Source organism: Pholis gunnellus (genome assembly GCF_910591455.1).
Source record: "Pholis gunnellus genome assembly, chromosome: 6".
In the NCBI taxonomy this organism is placed as follows: Eukaryota; Metazoa; Chordata; class Actinopteri; order Perciformes; family Pholidae; genus Pholis; species Pholis gunnellus.
This window is the reverse complement of record NC_136532.1, coordinates 25,008,972-25,029,674: the sequence shown is the minus strand read 5'-3', so window position 1 is coordinate 25,029,674 and position 20,703 is coordinate 25,008,972. Positions and strand designations below refer to the sequence as shown.

The window sequence follows — 20,703 nt, the reverse complement described above, 5'->3', positions numbered from 1 at the left end:
CCGTCTCCGCGCAAGACTCTAATTGATTTGATGGACTCGTGCGCCTCGTTCACACCCCCTTTCCCCAAACAAACAAGTCCGCCCAAGATCCGTCTCCGCTGAGACAAAGAGGCAGCGCCGAGCAACGCCGGCGCTGCCCCGGCCTGAGAGAGGTGGCGTCGGCCTGCCAAACTAGTTAGTTTCACCGCTCGGGCCTCGGGGAAGGTTTGAGCGCGCCGGGCGACAGTTCATCATCCTGCAAATCAAGCCCCCCCCCCCCCCCCCCACCCACACACTCACACACACTCACACACACACACACACACACACACACACACACACAACCTCCTTCTTCCACCAACTCCCAGGTCAACCCGAGTTGACTCAAGTTCACAGTCAAGAGCTGCTGACGAAGGACAGTCGTGAGAACGCAGAGCGGCTTAAGAGAAGAAAAGCAGATGTGTTGTTTTTATTTGATTTAGATGTAGAACGCTCCAAGACCTCCGCTAAGTGTGGGGCCTTCTTAAGAGATGCACTCTTCTCACAGAGCATAACTCATTACAGCATCAACGGTGAGCTGGGATGTGGAGAGACTATTGGGTCACTATTCAATAAATACAACATCAGGGAGCGTCGTGGGCCCTTTTTTCATGAGCCCCAAGAACCAAACTCAGAGTTAAGCAGCCGCTGGAGACTGTTTTGCACATTATTTTTGCAACTTCAGCACCAGAATAACCATAAAGATCAGGAACAAAAGACCAAAAAAGGTCAAATGACAAGGTCAAAAACACTTTCTTTTACATGTGAGGTTTGCAGGCATTTTCACTTCCCAGTTGCCAGATTTTTTTTGTAACTTTTAATATCGGTTGCTCTATATACTACGACACGCCGCTCGTACTACGTTGCTCTGACTGAATGCACAGGAGAAAAAGAAAGAAACACACAACACCAACATTATGCTTTAACCACATACACTAATTGCTTGAAGATAATTCAGTTTGAGAATTCACCAATGTGCACATTAGTTTATCGATCTTTTGCTCGCTTTGCATCTTCAACTTCTTCCCTGAAACTCCAGATTTAACCCCCGGTTTCTACTCTGTGTTGTGCGTCGATTCATCACGTTACACAGATTTTTTAACGATGCCGTTACTCGGTTTGTTGGAGGGTTTGTGAGCGTGTGTGTGTTGCTGCTCATGTCTTCACTGCTCAGGTCACATTAACCCAGTTCTCACAGTTTGTAGCCCATGTTTTAAAACACACACACACACACACACACAACACCTCCCTGTTGTCAGCGTGGCTTCAGGCTCCTTCACGCTGTTATATTTCCAGCATCGCTGGCCGATGATCACATTATTTACTGCTTGTATTAACATGCGGCTTGATAAGCATATTTTCCTCAGTAGAGCTAACAAGATGCTTTATCACCGAGCTTCTCCAGCCGCCGTAGCAGGACGCCGCCGCCGCTCGTATTTCCACCTCTTTATAGTTTACTGCCTCGTAAATAACAACTTTTCTCCTGTTGAGATTTAAAGCTGGAGTTGTTTTTTTGCTGTAAAATCAGATTTAACTTTGAACATGGAGACATATTTTGGTTGTGAGTTATGAACCCAGAACCCTTTAGTGTAAATCAACTACGAGCTCTGCTAAATAAGCAGAACACCTTTGGGGATCTGCAGCACGACAACACGGAGTTAATATTCAAAATGCCATAAAAAAAAAAAAGATCTGTTAAATGTATATTAGGTGTGTTTGGCTTTGAACTTTGTGCTTCTTTAACTTTTATTCATTCATCATTTTAAAATGATGTAAATCTCATTTTTGGGTAATTTAATCTCAGATAATATCAACTTTAACTGATACTAAAAGAGGATTGAAATCGAGTATTTGTTAACGCCGCTCTTCACATCCACACGTCTGCGAAGAAAAATCATAATTATCATAATTATCAAAAGACAAAATGATGTAAAGGAAACCGTATATACACTGATACTGTTGATTTAACAATCAGAAAAAGAAGTCCCTTCTCTGTCGAACACTAACGAGGCAGCTACAGATGTTCATGTTCTGGCAAACATCAAATAAACCAAAACTAATAATAATTAATTCATCAACCCGGAACGCAATTATCTCCATTTGTGTCTTTGATTAGACACAATTTCACATTCAGTCTTTTTTGTTTTCACCTTCTTTTTTTTCTTCTTCCTGTAATTGCAGTTAATCATGTCAACTGCAGGAAAGCGTTTTTAGCGCGTCGTTAGCGTCTAAATCTGCGTCTTTCATTCGTTGATTGACTCTTGAGAGAGAAGCTGTGACGGAGCGACGGTTCAGTAACGACTCAAAGATGAGACGCTGCTTTCTTTAGATTTGGGAAACATTTTTAAAGAATCACTTGGGGGGAAAAAATATGAATATTCATTTTCAATTAAAATCCAGAGGAATAAATTAAAAAAACTATTTACACACACGAGAGAGAGAAAACATACAAATCAACCCTTTTTCTTTTTTTTCCTGCACTTGCTCCAGATTCACTTCAGGTCAGGGTTCGACCCAGACCGGCCTTCCCTTTTCACCTCTCGACCGGGCGCCACGCCAGACCCGTTTCCTCCTGCATTAGTCTCATCAGGGACCTTAATGTGTGCCACCCTGTAGGAGGGCAGCCTCCCTGGCACGTGCACAACACACACACACACACACACACACACACACACACACCGCCCCGTCTTGACAGCTCACTCCCAATTACTGGCCCTCGCTGTCGCATGGCCTGCATCTCCGCTAAGAGCAGATCACATGTGACCCCGTCCAGCATGCCGCTGGTGGAGGAGGGGGGGGGAGCAAGAGGGGGAACCAGAGTATAGTAACACACACACACACACACACACACGTACATTTACACACATCGAATAGGAAGCAAAAAACTAATTGAGGCCGATCACTTGAACGTGTGTCTGCTTCAGTCCGACAAAGAGAAGCAGGACCGGCATCAAAGTGAAGCACGTCGCTGCTCATGAGTCGTCCTAAAACCTTTGGTTACTCAGACAGGCTTTTTATTTAAAGAGGGAATCATCTGTGTTTCTAGTTTTTAAATATTGACAGATGACTTTAGAGCAGCAAAGTTTAGACCAAACCGATATTCAGCGTATTTATTTTTGGAGAGAAACAGTTATTTTTTTAGTGGTTGATATTAAAGGCTCGTTGAAGATGCTGCTGTTGATGGTTATTTATTAAAACACATTTACAGTAATTAGAAGGCAGTTAAATGAATTAAAGTCAATGAAACAACGCTGGAGTTTTAATATTATAACGATACATTATTTTACTATATTGTATTTAATTATTTCGTACATTTAACAAATAAAAACACAAAATGAATAAAATGAACAGTAAAATCCTCGTATAGAATTTTTAATGAACAATATAATCAAGTAATAAATATGAAAAAGGACTGCGCACTAACGTAAATACAAACTCACAAATAACTACAACCCAACGCTACTCTGCACAACCAAAGTACCAACACAGCAGCCATATATCATATATATTATATATATTATATGTTATAATAAATGAATAATACTTCAACACTTATTCCGTCACATGGAAGCACCAACAACACTTCCTGATACAGTGGAAACCGTTTCTTCATTTCTGATACATATTTCTGTCTCGTTGACCTTTTCTATATTTATTACATGAATACAAAGTAATAAAACGAACATCTTCGCCATAGACTGAATTGTATTGACTGTTTTAAAACACAGGTGGTGCTTTAGTCTCCATCACCAGCAGCCGTGACGGTTTCTCACCAGGTTCCTCTGCTGCAGCTCGTCGGCTTGGTGCTCAGCTTTCATTCAGAGTCGATCTTCTTCTTCTCAGGCCTCCAGCTGGCTGCAGGTTGGCACAGTATCATGAGAGTAAAGTAAACAAATATATATATATATATAGTACAATTTCCCCAGATGTTTATCATGTATATGATGAACACTACCGGACTACTGTGAGGGAATTATATAAACATCATTTGTAAAGAATCCAACTTTTAGATCCGTACCAGCGTTTGATCGCTGTGTCACATATTTAGAAATATACATTTATTTGACATATTTTCTCCTCTAATATGTCCTTTGTTGCTGTTTAGTTAGACTTTAGGAATAAAAAAAAAGGTGCTACTTTATTGTCAGTGTGCAACAGTATGTTCATATATTTATTTAGAACATTTAGAACATATCTAAAAACTCAGGGAGTCACAGAGAAACGTCTTCACTGCATGTCAGTCTAAGACGTGGAGAACGTGCACGTGATCAGAAAACAGGACGTTGGGCTCCATCTTCATCTGCACCTCTTTGTCTGCAGACAGACTTTGCTTTAGGGAATCATTGCTGCTGTAAATACATATTTCATCATCAGTGGTGTTTGTGAGCATCTGTAAAAAACCCCGAGGTTGAAGCAAACAGCGATGGAGGTTCGCTCCATTTAGCGTAAAAAAAATAAAAACGGGCAAATGTACTTTTAATCCAACCGAACACGAGAGCCGTTTGGTTGACGGGACGCGAGCTTATGTTTTCAGTGCAGTTGTGAGTGTTTAGTCTCTGCTGGCCCGCTCTGGGAGGACAGATGTGGCGTGATTTAAAAGTACAGATGAGCCCAGTGGCTCCGCGTGGACGCTGATACACTGTGGCACCCGGAAGAGAAAAAAAATTAACAAATGCTCCCCCACCACCTCTTTATTTTGGGTTTGTGTTTTTGGCGTCCCCGTTCAGAAGGCTCGCACATGTTGTCTGAGCATGTTGCACTGCAGAGCTGAGCTTCTGGGACACCGAACAGCTGCGGGTCCAAACCAACAACTGGCTTCTGGTTTTTCGTGGGGGGGGTTTGGGGTGGAATTCGGGTGTTGCTGCAGTTTGCATGTTTCATCCAAAGCACGCTGCAACTTAAGTGTCTCACTTATGTCATCTTTCTATTGTCAACTAGCACCCGAGAAACTTTTTCTGCGTACTGTGTTGTTCTGCAGAGTTTTAAAAGGCCAAACCTGCCCACCTAACCGCTTTCTCCTCTCGGCTCCGAGAGCCCGCTTGCATTTTTAGAAGAATCACGCAGAAGGCTGAAAACGGCTCAAACTTAAGGTATCGTGACCCTTCAGAAGTATTTCAACTTTTTATAAAAAGAACACGGAGCTCCAGACTGGACTTTTTTTTCTTCTTTTCTCGGTGGCCACTTAGCACCATCGAAAGCTGTGACTAGTTCTTCCTACAAGCATCTGCTCAGCACTACTAGCTAAAACACAGGGATGTTTTGTTTTTTTTGTGAATGCTTTGCACAGCAAATGTTCAAATGTGCAGCATGTGGGCATCAACGTGGGAAACGAAGGGAGAAGATTTATGCGAGATGCAAGTCTATCGCCGTCACAGGTCGTATTAAAAAAAAATTAAAAAAAACCCAGGCCCGGCTCACGCGTTAGCACAAAAGAAGCATTGTATCGGGAGACGGTGCGGTCTATGAACTGGCTCTTCATTGACAGACAGGGTCCATTAGCTGGAGCTGTCTGTCTGCATCGGGCTGACGAGCTCGCTTCAGCACGTATCATCCCAAAGAACAATCTCTCCTCTGTCTGATCCCACCTGGCACGGCTCCACGCCGATCCTCCCACCATCTCCCTCTCTTATGATTATTTCATCATTTTAAATACTTCATGCCGCATCGCCGTGGCACCGCTTCTCCCCGCTAGAGCAGAGCGGGCGGCGCTTGGCCATACAGTACATTCACACTACAGTTATTTGGACGGCGCTCCGGTGTGGCTCTGTCCCGGTCCCTCGGTTGGATTCTGCTCGTCCATTAGTGCCATCTGTGCCTTCCTGCGCCGTCTGTGAGGCCCCCGTCGACGCCAAAACGATTGGCATTTCTCTGGAACAACCAGAGGGACGGTGCCCAGAGCTTTTAGCTGCCAATGATGTGCACTTACTCTGAAAAAAAAAACCCAGAGAGGGGGTGTGGGTTGAGGGGAGAAAGCAGGAGGGCCCTGCAGGAAACAGCTGCACCTACAGTACTGCAGCGTCCACGTTCAGGCTTCAGGAGGTTCCACTTATCCCTGCAACAACAGACGGCTGGTACAAGAGTCAGGAGCTGTGTCATTTTAGACATTAATGCACGATGATGACCGCATGGAGGGAACAGCGGGAAACAGGAAATAGAATAAAACCTGCAATGCATCGGGGGGGTGTAAACGGTTCTGCTCTGAAATCAAGCGAGCAGCCTAATCTTCCACCAGCAGACGACGTGACGTCAACAACAATACGCCGCCATTGTGACTCGGCCGTGAGGTTAACCCTTTAACAGGTTCCTCCTCTCCTCCGGCAACAATTGGGAAACAGGCTGGACGATCAGATCAGCTTTTACATATTTTCGGGGGGGGATTTGATTTTAGACTTTCAGCTGATGCTGTTCTGCAGGAAGTATTGGGCGTCTCAAAGTGGTGAACCGTGTTTCCACTCACATCTTTTTATGCACATTTCAAACTATTGCCTTTTAGGAAAGCTGTATGAAAACGGCAAAATCTCATAGAATTTTCACCAATTGTGCAAATAATTTTTTGGTGGTTCTAGCCTTCGCCCAATGAATTCTGAGGAATATACGGTATATTTCTATTGTCTTCACCTCCGGACAGCATGAAACATGGCCAATACAAGCTGACGTACAACTTGAACAATTCAATTCCTGAAGACGTCTTAGACGGCCAAGGCGACTTGTTTTGTATCCGCTTTAACGACCTCTACTTCTACTTCTTCTTCTTCTTCTCTGATTACTGGCAGATTACAGTCATGTGTAGCCTACAGCGCCAACTTCTAACCAAACTGCACCATACAGTTCATCTAATCATCTAATCACGGCAGTGGAAACCTCAACAAACAGAAAAACTAACACGGTTCACATGATGGTTCGGACCAAAGAACCCGACCTCGCCATCAGCGTCTCTTCTTCTCTCCACTCAGTAAAACATTCTCCTGTCTGCAGGAAACGGGAGCCAGCGATGCTCCGACAGTCTGCGGACCATATGCTGCTGCCTGCTAGCATAACTTTTTTTTTTTTACTGCAAGCTGTCACTCACTCCCTCTCTGCTCCCTGGGTCAGTGAAGTAGCCACCAGAGCCGGATTCATTCACACCGAGGCTCCCTATTGGAGGCAGTGTTGGTGTTTACGAAGGCCTGAGACGTAAATATGATGTCAAGAGGTTTGAAACTGGAACTCTGATCTATTGTGATCAAGTTTCTCTCTGTCCTGTTCCAAAACCCGGCTCCATAAAGGAATGGTTGCCCCCAGTTTGTTTGTGGTGGAAGAACTTGACTGGTCTGTACTGAGTCTTGACCCTCGACCCCATCCAGCATCCTTTGGGAACATCGTCGGAACATCTTATTTTGTTTGGATATTCATAATTAAACCTCTTTTTTTTTTGTTTCCGATAAACACACAGTATAAATCGAGAGAGAGTCATTTTCTCTACAACCAGAGGAGTCGCCCCCTGATGGTCATTAGAGAGAATGCAGGTTTTAAGACACGCCTTCGTTGGCTTCACTCTGCAGAACAGGAAGTTGCCGCCTGGTTGAAAACAAACTAACTAACCAATAGTCTGCAAAACTGTAGAGATGCGTGCCCAAAAGAAAAGCCCACATTTCCGGTCAGAAGGAGAAACACACCTACTTTTAAACATTGTAAAGGATTTGCATATCAACAGGTTTTTTGGATATGCTGCAAATATCTCCACGCCGGACCTTTTCAAGAAGGTGGTTAAAGGAATGAACAGGAGAGGATGTGTTCACACGGGTCAACCAGTCCAACCCCGGTGGATAACTTTGAAAAAATAAATATATTTTGACGCAAAACGGCACAAGCGGCTCCCTCAATGAACGACGTGTTAGGACATCGACCCATCAAAACGCAGCGGAGAATGGCGTTGACGGGAATATTTGTGGATTATTCATTTTCATATAAAAACATCTCATTCAAAATAATTATCCAGATAAGGGCAAAAACAATGAATATTTGCTGCATGTAAACGTAGTCGACCTCACTGATGCATTTTCGGCTGATTGGGAGCCAATTTCTGCAGCCAGGTTATAAAACACGGTGAAAAGCTTGAAACCAGAAGAGTGGAGGCTGTTGCAGCAGCATGTTGACGGACATTATTTTGGAAGAACAGGATCACGTATGTGTGTATTGTTTAGGAGTCTACATAGTACATACCGGTTCCTGCAGCACTACATTTAAACACGGAGGCATTTATAACATGCATACTAAGCAGAGACTGTTTCCTGTTTTGGAGCAGGAAGAAGAAGAAGAAAAAAAAATGTCTTCCAACAGATCTGCTAAACTTCACAGTAGTGAAAAAAAAATGTTGTCCTCCCATGTACCTTATGTGCTTGTATAATCTTTATTCATCTCTTTACAATGAGGAGGAAACTGCCCGAGTTGTCAGCGAGCATCATGTATTTGGCCGAGTCTCAGGTGGCTCTGATTTCCCAGCAGGCCAGATGGCAGCGCTGTGTGGGCAGCGTGTGTGTGTCTGTGTGTGTGTGTGTGTGTGTGTGTGTGTGTGTGTGTGTGTGTGTGTGTGTGTGTGTGTGTGTGTGGACGAGGGGCTGTGAGAAGAGGGCCAGCAGCCTCGTGGAGGGAGGATTGCTCACACCCTGGCTCTCTGCTCTGTCCTCCGTGCAGCTGTGCTTCTCCCTCCAACTTGAACTTTTTAATTTGTTCAATATGTGGCAGAGGACACGGAGTAAAAGAGAACACATGTCTGGTGGCCGAGGCTCTCGACGGGCCGCGAGGACGACACTGAGCGGAGCTAATACTGTAACTTGTAGAAGTCTGCTGCTGTGAATGCCATAAAGGGACAGTTCACACTTGTTTTGGATTCCTGCTTTACCTTGGGGAAGTCGAGTACCTTTCTTAAAACAGTTTCTCATCAGTTTGATGTGGAAATGTGCTGCAAAACTACGGAAAATCCAAATATGCTCACCTTTAAACTTTCATTTTCCTCAATAAAGTAAATAACTGTTGTCCTTCTCCACTCCACACAACTCAAAACACTCCAGACAGTGGATGTTTTATGGGCTATCATTAGCTACACAATGCATGAACTTAATCATACCCCAAATGTGATGCTAACGCTAGCTGCTATGGCTAGCCCCGTCCCGTGATCCCACTGCTCTTCTTGTGCAGCATTCTAACGCTCGGATTGGCCAAGGCGTCCGTGCTCGCTGAGGTACCGGTAACCTGATTGGTGGAGTCCTCTCCCAATATGACCAGTAGGCTCCCCTGACCCTATGAGGTCAATATCTAAACTCAACCAATCGTCTCTGCCTCAAATAGCTATGCAGTGGGATTCATTATAACAGGTGCTTATCAGCTACTTTACCATCTTCATGGTATCTCAGCTACTGGCCGATCTCAAGCCAGATATTGGTCCTTTATTTGCTTGTTAATGTTTTTATGACATTATTAAGTGTTGAGAACCTAAATTAATAAGATGTTTCCCACATTTAGCAGCACGTTACCTGCAGCTGTACTTGCAGGTATGACACCGGCTGGATTATAACCGGTCAGGCAGATATTTCTGCAGGTGGAAATCCGGTTGAGTGTGTAAGCGTTCACGAAATCTGTGTTTGGTGTGAATCGGCTTTTATGATTCCCTTTAATGTTCATTTGTACTTTATTTAATGCAAACCCGTGACACTCTAACAGATCTAGTGATGCACGAGGCGCTTTGGTTACCAGTCTGATCGCTTCTTGGTCTTTGTTTACAGACCTAAAAACATCTCCAGCGTCTCCACCTGGTGAAGACGTGACGTGGCTAGTGTTACCGCACACACGGCGCAATGATTCCTTGTGATTCCAGCCTGTGTCGGGGGGAGTGCAGCAGCAGTCCGTACTGTCGGTAGTTCATGCAGGAAGGAAACTTTACAACGGCTACATGATGCAGTTTGGATTTGTTGTTCAGCTCATTAACATTTTGTCAGAACAACAAACACGTGTTGGAATAGTGTGACGAGAGTTGCCGTCGTCCTGTTGCTGTTGGATTAAGTAAGCCCTAGATTAACTAAGATACTGTATAGGCTGCAAAGCTCTAATGTGGGGGGGGGGGGGGGGAGAGAAAGAATCTCTGTTCTGGTAATAAAATCTTTCAAAGCCTGCAGCTTATCACTGCAAAATAAGCATCTTGCAACTGGATTACAACTCTCATGCTTGCAAGTGTTTTCACACTCCAGTCCAGATGGGAGATTCGTTCTGTAACCTAAATGGATGCCTTCTTTCCTGCATCTTCTTCTTGTTTTATATTGTAAATGTGACAAACTATACAGTCAATTAATACGAGACAAGCCAACACAAACACTTGGAAGCGCGCTAACTCCATCAGCTGTGTTCCGTTTCCTTTTTAATCGTCTCCCGAAAACATGGATGTGGAGACTTCTTTCAAACGAGGAGACGAACACATGACTTCATTTTTCAGCTGCAGTGTTGTTGAACTCATAGATTGTGGAGGATTTCTAGATTATTATTTTATTCTAGGAGGAAAGTTGAGAAAAATGTCCGCTGACATCTGGATTGAATCCAACTAAACTACAAAACGACCGACACGTTTTTAAAGTGTGTTGTGGTTTTAAGGTTTTCTGCCATCATTCAACGGTGATTATAAACATGACCGATGTTCGCTTTCTATTCCGTTGGTGAGTTGGAGGACGAGCTGAGCCCCGCTCACTAAAAGCTCCTCATGCGCTCTGAAAACCGTCAGAACAAACTCTTCAAACTCTTTTTTTAAGTTTCATCTACAACTGTTTCCACGTCACTAAGGGAGACATTGGGTCCCTTTAGAGAATGGCTTGGATCACTGAGACGCAGGGTAGTTTGGACGTGACTGTAGCGTACACACACACACACACACACACACAACATGACAACCATGAAGCTAGCCAGCACTTCCTGTTGTTGTCTGGCGTCTGTTGAGCCCCTCGTAACCCCAACACAGATCAAACGTGCTCGCTGCCGTTTGTACTCTTAGATCCCAGAAGAACTATTTTTATTCTAAACCTTTGACCTGTTTCCTCGTGATAAACTGAAACACATTCAATTAGAATCTTGTTAAAACCTCTTGAAAATGAAACACTATTCTAATAGCGTTTGATCTCAGCTTGACAGCTTTTATACTTTGTTAAGTAATTGATCTTAAACGTTTTTAGAAGATGAAGAACGGAATCGTCGTAATGACTCGAGACATTTCATCGTAGCGGTCTAAGTTCCTCATCTTATAAATAATGAACGTGTTGCTGTGTGACACGGTTACATCAGAGTTTCTATTAACGTGGGCGGGAGACATGGAAACAATATGCTTGTTTTATTGGCACTAATGTTCCCCGTCTGTACATGTGATACGATATGAACTTTTAAACGGCACAATTTGACACAACAGCCTTTGATGGACTCTAATCCAACGTTGCGGTCAGGAAATGCTATCGTGGATTTAATGATAAATCATGCCCAACATTGTCATTTTGCCAAAAATGTAACGCAGAATGTAAGAAAATAAAAACTCTGTAATGACGTGACGGAACGTGTGGCAACCAATTTTTTGTAGTTCGACTAGAATGCGTGATTGACCCAAATCTTCAACGACTAGAAAGAAAAGATATTCCTCCGTGACGTCGCGATGCTTTCCCAAACAACGATATTTAATATCTGGATGAAGTGGCCCAGCGTTGGGTCTGAGCCGTCTGTCCTCAGAGAGTCGCAGCTCTACGGGACTCGAGCTGCTCGGGGCGAACGCTGGCGAGAGATGAGAATGAAAATCAAAACACGGTACACACGGATCTCCTCTTCACTCCTGGAGCTCCGCCTCCGGTTACAAGGGGACCGGGGCACAACGAGGGCCTCTCTGCAGCGAGGGGGCCCCGCCAACGAGCCCTCAGCGTAGTGATGGGGAAGTATTCCACAACATGTGCATGAGTCGGGACGGGCGTCGCTTCAAACGCTGAGGTTATTAACTACACAAGATGTAACACTTTCACAGGACACGGATCAATCAGTGCAAGAGTCCAGCCGTTGTTTTAGCTCCCGGCTGTGTTGAGTTCTTTTTAAAAATGCTCTTAAAAGGAATATTATTGTAGTAATTCACCAATTTCTACAGTATGCTCCGGCATCTTTAGTGTGATCATTTGCAGCTTTTTGTCCTCCTCGTATCATATTTGTTTTACAGTGAATATTACTATTTTCTGCCATTTTCAGACTAAACAATAATATATTGATGGATAATGAAGATTACGGGGACACAATGTAATGATTTTAGCACCTCTGCAGCAAACTCTCTGCTTTTTTTTTGTGTTGGGACAATTCTAGTCGTTCTAATCAGTTGAGTTTGACATCAAGGTTCAATATATTTCCATTTGTTTTAATACAAAAGCCAGTGGAGTGTCTGTAATGAACCTTATTAATCACAGTCCTCATTTGGACGCCCCCCCCCCCCCCCCCCCCCCCCCCCCCCCCCCCTCCTCCTCTTGTCTCTTCACCTCTCCGTCTCTCCACCTGACTCATCCACCCGTCTCTCTCTGCAGTCACGCTCCCGTCCGTCTGATGAGATCTCTCTGACACTCCCTGCTGACACGTTCAGACTATTGTTCTGCCGCTCCGGGTGGCACAGGTGGGCCTCCGTCTCTCTCCAACATGGCCCAGTTACAAAGGCGGCGCTCGCTGCCAAGTCAGGGCCCCGCTCATCCGAGGGTGGGGGGGGGCTGGAATGGGTTTGACCGTATTGCGCCGCACCTGCTTCGCCCTCGCAATCAGATCCCCCCCCCCCCCTCGCTTCGCCTGCCATCCTGCCGCCGCAGAGAGCGCCCCTTCCCCCCCCCCCTTCCCCCCGTGCGCCGCAAAACCCCATAAAATCCACTGAACTTAGCCGCTCTGACGGCCGTGGCCAAAACAGCATCTGATGTGCCTTATTTGTTGACTGTGCGAGATTAGCTGCAGAGGGTACACGTCGAGGGGCTTACCATGCAGAGATGGAGCGAAGCCCCCACCCCCCCTCCTCCGTCAAACACCCACCAGCCCCTGCCAAATAATGAGGAATGGAAGATTCTCCAGCTTGTCTAAAGCCCTCGTCACAGTCGGTCCGCGCACACTTCTGCTCCCGAGCCAGACTGTAGTGCAGATACTGTAAGACGCCGAACCGGCTGCTTGACTCCTGCGTTCACTCTGCAGCTCCGGAGCAAATGTCCCTCAACGGGAGTCATGCACCTGCAGATATGATTTGTTAAACAGAGAGGGGGAAAAAAGGGATGTTTTTGATTGTTTAATGTTCGACATTGTGACGCAAAGTTTGTGTCGTGAGACAGAGTTTGAAGTTGTGATGCAGAGTTTTTGCAATGCGTCAGAAAAACGTGCCAGCATTGATAAAGAGCATCGATAATCTCTGAGGCGTACAAATCAAATGGATCAGACAATTTGGAAGCTGTTCCTGATTCCCATCACGAGTGGAGATTCACTTCTGTGTCTGCATGGACCAAGACAACCAGCAGCATGTGGCTCAGTGACCCTGCCGTCCCCGATGCTTTTACCTGAGTTCAAAGCCACTCGGGGGCTTTTATTTTGGCGTTTGTGCCCATGATGGTGTAGCTTTCCTACTAGAATTACTAGAAAACACCATCTCACTCATCACTTCGGATTTTAAACTGTTCAGGAACTTCTTTCATTCATGTTGCTGTTCAGTCATTTTTCAGAACAAAATCCCATCATCACTTACTGCATTGCTCGCCTGCTTGGATAGATGTGACTTCTTGGTTTGGGTGAATTTATCCTCCATGAATATACCGCCGTCCTCAGATATGATGCTGCTCACGGCCTCCAACATATTTACAGCTCGTCAGAGGACGCACGAGGACACGTTTACCTCTGTGATGTTGTGACCAGGTTACAGTGAGCACATGTAAACACACTGACAGAGACGCAGAGTGGTGAAGAGTTGTGTGTGTGTGTGTGTGTGTGTGTGTGTGTGTGTGTGTGTGTGTGTGTGTGTGTTGGAGGCCTGCTGGCTGGTATGGATTCGCTGTGTGAGAGCTCCCTCTTGGTGCCAGTCGGCCTACTGTTGGTGAGCAGACTGCTGCACCGAGAGGCTCAGACAGCTGCCTACACACACACACATACACACACACACACACACACACACACACGTTGCGTGAGACTGTGCACAGGGAGACGAAAGTGAGACGCCAGTATTCTTAGAAAAGAAGTGAGGTGTTTGTTCACCAGTCGATGCTTCATTTGATTTGATTTAAATATGATTTCTGCTGATTGTTTTACTTTATTTCTCCTGAAATTATGAAGTCATTAATCTGGTATCTGTGTATATATGTGTGTGTGTGTGTGTGTGTGTGTGTATATATATATATTCACTAAACACATGTAATACATACACATCAATATTTATTTTTATATTTTCTTATTGTTGCATCATTTTATTTTGATTATTTTAGTAGAAATAAAGAGTCGACTATGAAATCATGATGACTAAACTTTTTATGTAAATTTAATTTATTGGAAAATATTTAGATATGCTAATTAGGCAATATTAGCACACATAAACACGTTTTTTTAATGTATGAGGCAGTTTGTTGATTCTAAAAGTGAATACTTTCTCTCTCTGTGTGCTTTCAGGGTCGCTGTATTAACTTCAACCGTGTGCAGCATCAGTAGCAGACGGCCCGCTGTGCTGAAGAGCAACACGTGCTGATCGCTGTGATCAACAGAAGGATTTCAGGTTGTTTGTAGTTTCAGTCCTGCAGTTCAAACCACTATGTGTTCGCCTATCCGCTCCACTCTGTGCACAACGTTTCCTCTTCTGGCTTCCTGCTCTCAGCAGCACCACCGGGTGAAACGCTGGTATTAACTCTCATTCATTAAGTTTTTTTACAAAGACATTTCTTTATCCCAAATACATTTTAAAAGAAATGTTGAAAAGTGGAGCAGAACGCCCCAGAACTCAGCGCTCCGACTCGGTTAGCTTTCTCGTGCGCACCAAAGGCTCTAACATATTCTGACCATATTGTGCCTTCTGTGGGGGGAAAAAAAAGCCTAATTTCATGGACACAGACGGAAGCTATCTAAAGAAAGAAAGACAAAAACAAACTGGAGGGAAAGGGGGCTGTTTAGCCTTTGGCGTGGAAGTCTGAATAATCCCAGTGGGGCCTCACAAGTGCAGAAGTCCGTCGCCTTTTGGCGATTGTCTCATCACGGATCCTCTCCCGACTTCAGCGGCGCTGGATTGCCCGGCGGGCCGGCCCCCTTTGACCGGCTCATCTTGTCATTTTAACACTGAGAAGTGCACACGCTTGACAAATTGTAGACAGGAACGCCCCCGAGGTATCGGAAAGACTTTGCCCTGTAGTTTTTCCGTTGTTTTCTCCTAAGACACCTTCCTTTCATTACGCGCCCGGGACGAGAAAATTAATAGAGCGTTATTCGACCGCAGGACCAGGACGAGCTCCAGCTAGGTTTGAGGGATTGATGCCTGCAAGACCTTGACATGGCGCTTGGTGTTTTTTTTTTGTTTCCAGCGCAGTCTGCTCTCTGCTCAGCAAGGCGTAGCACATCACCGCCCATAAACAGGCCCATCAGTTAAGACTTTTTTTAAGATACAGATACAGCTGCTGCCCTCGACGCCGTCTCAATCCCTCCGAGGGGCTTTTTTTTTGTTCTCCCACCGGCCCGCGTCACAACTCACTAGTTCACTCGGCGCCGCCCAATATCAAAGTTTAATTAAAATAATTAAAGGCAACAGCAAGCAGCAGCCTGTGAAGACTTGTCTGTCGCTTTTTTTTATGCCTTTTTGACATTGAATGACCTATTATTGCGTTATTCACACAAAAAAAAAAAAAAAAAAGGAGGACACGGTGCCACGTTGACGGTGCGCCAACGTCCAAAACGCAAACCCAAAGTAACGGATGCGATGGACGGATAAGTATTGTTCATTTCCAGAAATTATGTCCACCCTCCTCCACCCCCCCACTCCCTCCCCCCCCCCCCCCCCCCCCCCCCCAAAATAAGCAGGGTGTATACATATATATATATATTGTGGATTTCTCAAGCGCGCTGTCATGACGCCAATCCCAAATGATGTCAGTGCGGGCGGAATAAAAACCACTGTGGGGGAGGAAAAAAGGGGGCAGCAGCTGAAGAAAAAGGCTCGAATGATCCAGTCACTTCGGATACCGTACTTCAGATGCGAAATGGATATTCGAGTCGAGACCTGACAAAGCGCGCCGGCTTTGACGGGAAGCGGTATAGACAATGACCAGTGGCTGGGTCAGTGGGATGTCTCTGTGCAAGCAGGGGAGCTTATCAAATGACACTAAAAATAAGTTCAACAACCGTCAAGTTTGAGGGGGGAGAAAACGGGTGAGCGGCTCACATTGGGCGACGTCGACCGGTCTAATTATTCCTTTGTTTCCTCTTCGTCCCGATCGCAGCGACATAAATAAAACCAAAATGTAAATCCTCGGGGTGGGCCGGTGTTTGCGTGTGCGACGTATAAACGCGTTTAGCCTCTTGCATCATTTGGGCGGGCTGACATTTAATAGGCTCATCAGCCTCTTTCTGGACGCTGCACGAGGAAACATTTTAAGCACTTCAGAGCTTGTCTTTTTTTTTTTATGTTACAACCACGAGCACAGGAATGTTATTAACCCGAGCTAATGAGATATTAACATAGCAGTCACAACAGGAGTCGCCCTGCTAATAACACGTCACATGAAGCTCCGCGTCCTCACGTCAGTACATCGCGCTCATTTCAGCTCCTATTGTTGCAGATTTATTAAAAGATCTTTGTTGAATGTCTTTGTGCCTTTTTATTTTTTTTTTAACTGATGCCTTTGATGAGAAAAAAAAGTATTTCTTGTATTTCTGCACTTGTTAAATGAGATCGTTTTAATTTCATTTAAACACATAATTTTTGTTGTTTTTGTTTTTGAACAATTTATTCACATCTGCCAAGTTTATCAATGTAACTTCAACTAAAAAAAGTCACAATTGTTGATATGTGTCTTCATTTTTAATTTGTGTTTCTTTCACATTTTGGATTGAATTTGATTTGCATGCACTTCTTTCTGCTTTGTACATTATTATTATTATTATTATTATCATTTAAGGTGCAAAAATTGTAAATTATCATTGTATTATCTTTAAAATTGTACAGTTTTTGTCTTTCATGCTGCTTTTTTTATACTCGCGTAGCACCTTTAAGTCCAGGTTCAACTCACACGAGCTGCACATTCGTGTGTGAGAGAAAAACCAAAGACGTCTTGTTCACAAAGCTTCTTTTTTTTTTTTTTTACGAGTTTTACACTGTTTTTTATTTTGTTCTTGTTTTACACTGCAGTCTGTTGTGTCAAATATACATTCGATGAAAAGCGAACGTTGTTTTCTTGTCTTTTCTTTTCCTTTCTTTTTAACACGTGTGTGCTGGTAGGGGTGGACATGCTAAAGGCCATCTTTAATTGGGCCCTTACAGATTTATAGGGCCCGACAGGGAACGTGATTATACAGTGTGTGTGTGTGTGTGTGTGTGTGTGTGTGTGTTTGTGTTTGTGTGGACAGAAGAGTGGACAGTGTGCAGCCTCTCCCCCTGTGAAGTCAGTCACCGGAGGCACCACACACACACACACACACAGACACACACACACACGCACACATTCAAAATCCCTCCAAGGTCTTCAACGCCCCAAAAATGAGGTCTTGCATTTAGTAAAAATATGCGCTCGTACACCTTCTGCTTTATCCACGTTTGCATGCTGTGACAAGATGCCAGCTGAGATGCGTGTTTGTGTGTGTGTGTGTGTGTGTGTGTGTGTGTGTGTGTGTGTGTGTGTGTGTGTGTGTGTGTGTGTGTGTGTGTGTGTGTGTGTGTGTGTGTGTGTGTTCATGCTATAACCCCTCCTCCATGTTGGAAGTGAGAGAGGGATGTCTCCTTGTTCGAGGTCATAAAAATCTCACTTTGTCGTAGCGTTAACTCTCCTCTCATGGAGGTCGTTTCACAAAATGTAGGTCCTGATCTACTTTCTGACACTAAAAGTTGCAAGAAATCATCTTCTGTTGTCCAGAAACACAATTATGTTTTAAAATAAAGTCGTTATAATATCAAGAGTATGAGTCACTCTTCATACACTGGCTTATCTTTAGAAACATGAAGGTTATAATATGCATCTTTTTAAGAAGTTCCACCTCTAACTTCATCCAGCACTTTTATAATCCGACAAACTCAATAAGTTTAGTTCAACCAACAGAATTAGCTTTGACTTCTAAAAGCTTAATTAGGTTGAAGCAACTTAATATTGTGGTGTTCTCATGATGCAAAGTGTGTTATATTCTAAATATGATATTATTGGGTCGTTATTCTTGATGCATTAAGATGTAAATATGTAACTACTTTAAATACGGCACCGTAGTTTAATTTATAATAAATGTTTATGTTTATGAGCTTTGTAACTAGAAACTGTAGAAGTCAGTCAAATAGTAAAAGTAAGAAGATGCATGAAATAGGAATACTCAAGTGAAGTACAAGTACCTTTTGTAACTAAATGTACTTCGTTGTATTCCACGCCTGGTCATCATCAGTGCAGAGTTAAAGAAAACTAGTAATAACGTCTAATTTCACAAAAATAAGAATTTAATATCATTTGAGGAAGTGAAATTGATTCTTCATTTGTTCAAATGTAGATGAGTTCCTTATTAATGTATTTATTCACATCCACAATACTAATACATCAAAATAATCTTTCCTTAATCTGTCACACCTCTAATATTGATCTGATGTTCATCTGTTCACACATTTTATCATTTGACAAAATAACGTCTCAAATACATTATTGTACATTTTCAAATAAACTTAAAATGTTCAAATTTATTTAGTTCCTGCCTCTCATAAATGAGGATTTCTATCGACCGTCATAAACAGAATCCTGTTGAGTTTTTAAAATAAGATAAACGCGATCGATCCCCTGCAGAGACACACAGGTGTTCAGACGAAACAAGTGACTTCTGCAAACTTTTAATAGTCATCCGTCATTATTTTCTGTCATTTCATAGACTAAACAATCAAAGAATGAAAACACTACAAACGTATATTAAACGATTATAAATAAAAGCATTGTTGCAGCTTTACTACGGACACTAATATACCAGCTGTACTGATGACAATTAACGAGTCATCAGCTCATTGTTTCCTGTCTGTTACTTCTCTCAAGTCTTGATTACGAACATTTCACTGAAAAACAGCTGCATGGAACCAACAAAAACAACCTTTTTAAACCCAGTGAGTCATTCTTTTTACTTCCTCAAAGCTTTTGTCTGCTGATTCCGTATGAAGTGGACTAAATACATCGTCTGTATGACTCCATAACGAAATCATCCCCATAAAGCCGATCACTGCTCTCAGCTGACCCGTTCACACAGCCTGCACAACACCAACACTTTAAATGTTTAAAAATCAGAGTTTTATAAACTGCGTCATTAAAACATCTGCGGATCTAGTGTGTTTACTGTTTACTTTCCCTCCACAGTTTGATTGTTCTCTTTGTATGTTACTCTCAACACGATTAGTTTTAAGTTTGTGAATGGTAGAAGTTCATCTCTATGATTTTGGCCGTAACACTGCACACATTTATTCCCTGAACACTGAATACTTTAACGTCCAAGTGATGACTTTTCTCTGAAGCGTTCAAATATTTCAGTTAAACAAATGAATAAATACGTTAACTAGAAAAGTGCACTCAGTGGAGAGCAGATCTCCACCAGGTGCGTCTGCAAAGACCACTGCTGTAATGATAGATTCAATAAATACAAACCACGATTTCCCCTCTCTCATTTTTTATTAAATAGCACAGCTAAACTGCAGTTCACTGCGTAACAGTCCTGCTGTGTGTTTAGTTCCGTTAGCCGTTAGCTCTGGTAGCCGTATTAGCCCCCATTGGCCCGTTAGCCAAACGCACCACAGGACTCTGCTGCCCAGCGGGCTGCTAACGGCTAACTAGATCAACATCCTGACCACATAAGAAGACGCGCTCGGTGCAGTTTGGCATTGGCTAAGCTTATAGTTAGCGATAGCACACATACATACACTCATTCATAGGAATACATGTATTTGTCTAAAGAAAAATCAAAAGAGGAACAATACACAATCTGTAGTGGAAACAAGAGTCAATCTGAGGCAGTCGTAGATCACTTGTCGCCCCTACCTACCTATAGAAAAATAATATCTGACACACAAAAGATGAATTTTGTTGCACAACAACGTAACAACTAAAAGAAGGTTAAAAACTACAAATAAGTCAAAAGGAATCGACCCAATCCTCCTCAAAGATCATCATCAAAGAATAACTCCTAAACCTTAAAATGTTCACAAACTTTCAATGCAAATAACCAAAATGTAATTTTTCCCCCCCGAGTCTCCAAACACAGTGACATCTTTTTATTTAGTTCTTTTTAATGAAGCGCCATTCTGTCTCACTGGAGGCTGCTCATATATACCATGCTGCCATTCAAGCTTATACATGGTGTGTAATGTAAACGGGCTCAGTGCTCAGTAACACACCGCCACGCTAAAACAAACAATAGTTTGGAGATGAAAAAGACATCTGAAAATATAAATAAAGCAGCTGAATTAACCAAAAGATGTCGTGTGTTTAAAGAAGC

At 43.4% G+C, this 20,703-nt stretch overlaps 1 protein-coding gene across 1 annotated transcript in view; it reads left to right on the top strand.

The window, feature by feature from the left end:
* Nucleotides 1-17,410, top strand: part of antxr2a (ANTXR cell adhesion molecule 2a) — a 75,729-nt gene extending 58,319 nt beyond the window's left edge. The window contains exon 17 of the mRNA XM_079162103.1: nt 14,674-17,410. Within this exon, the coding sequence (XP_079018229.1) occupies nt 14,674-14,712 (39 nt within the window). The 3' untranslated portion in view covers nt 14,713-17,410. The remainder of the gene's footprint in view (nt 1-14,673) is intronic.
* The last annotated feature ends 3,293 nt before the right edge of the window (nt 17,411-20,703 follow it).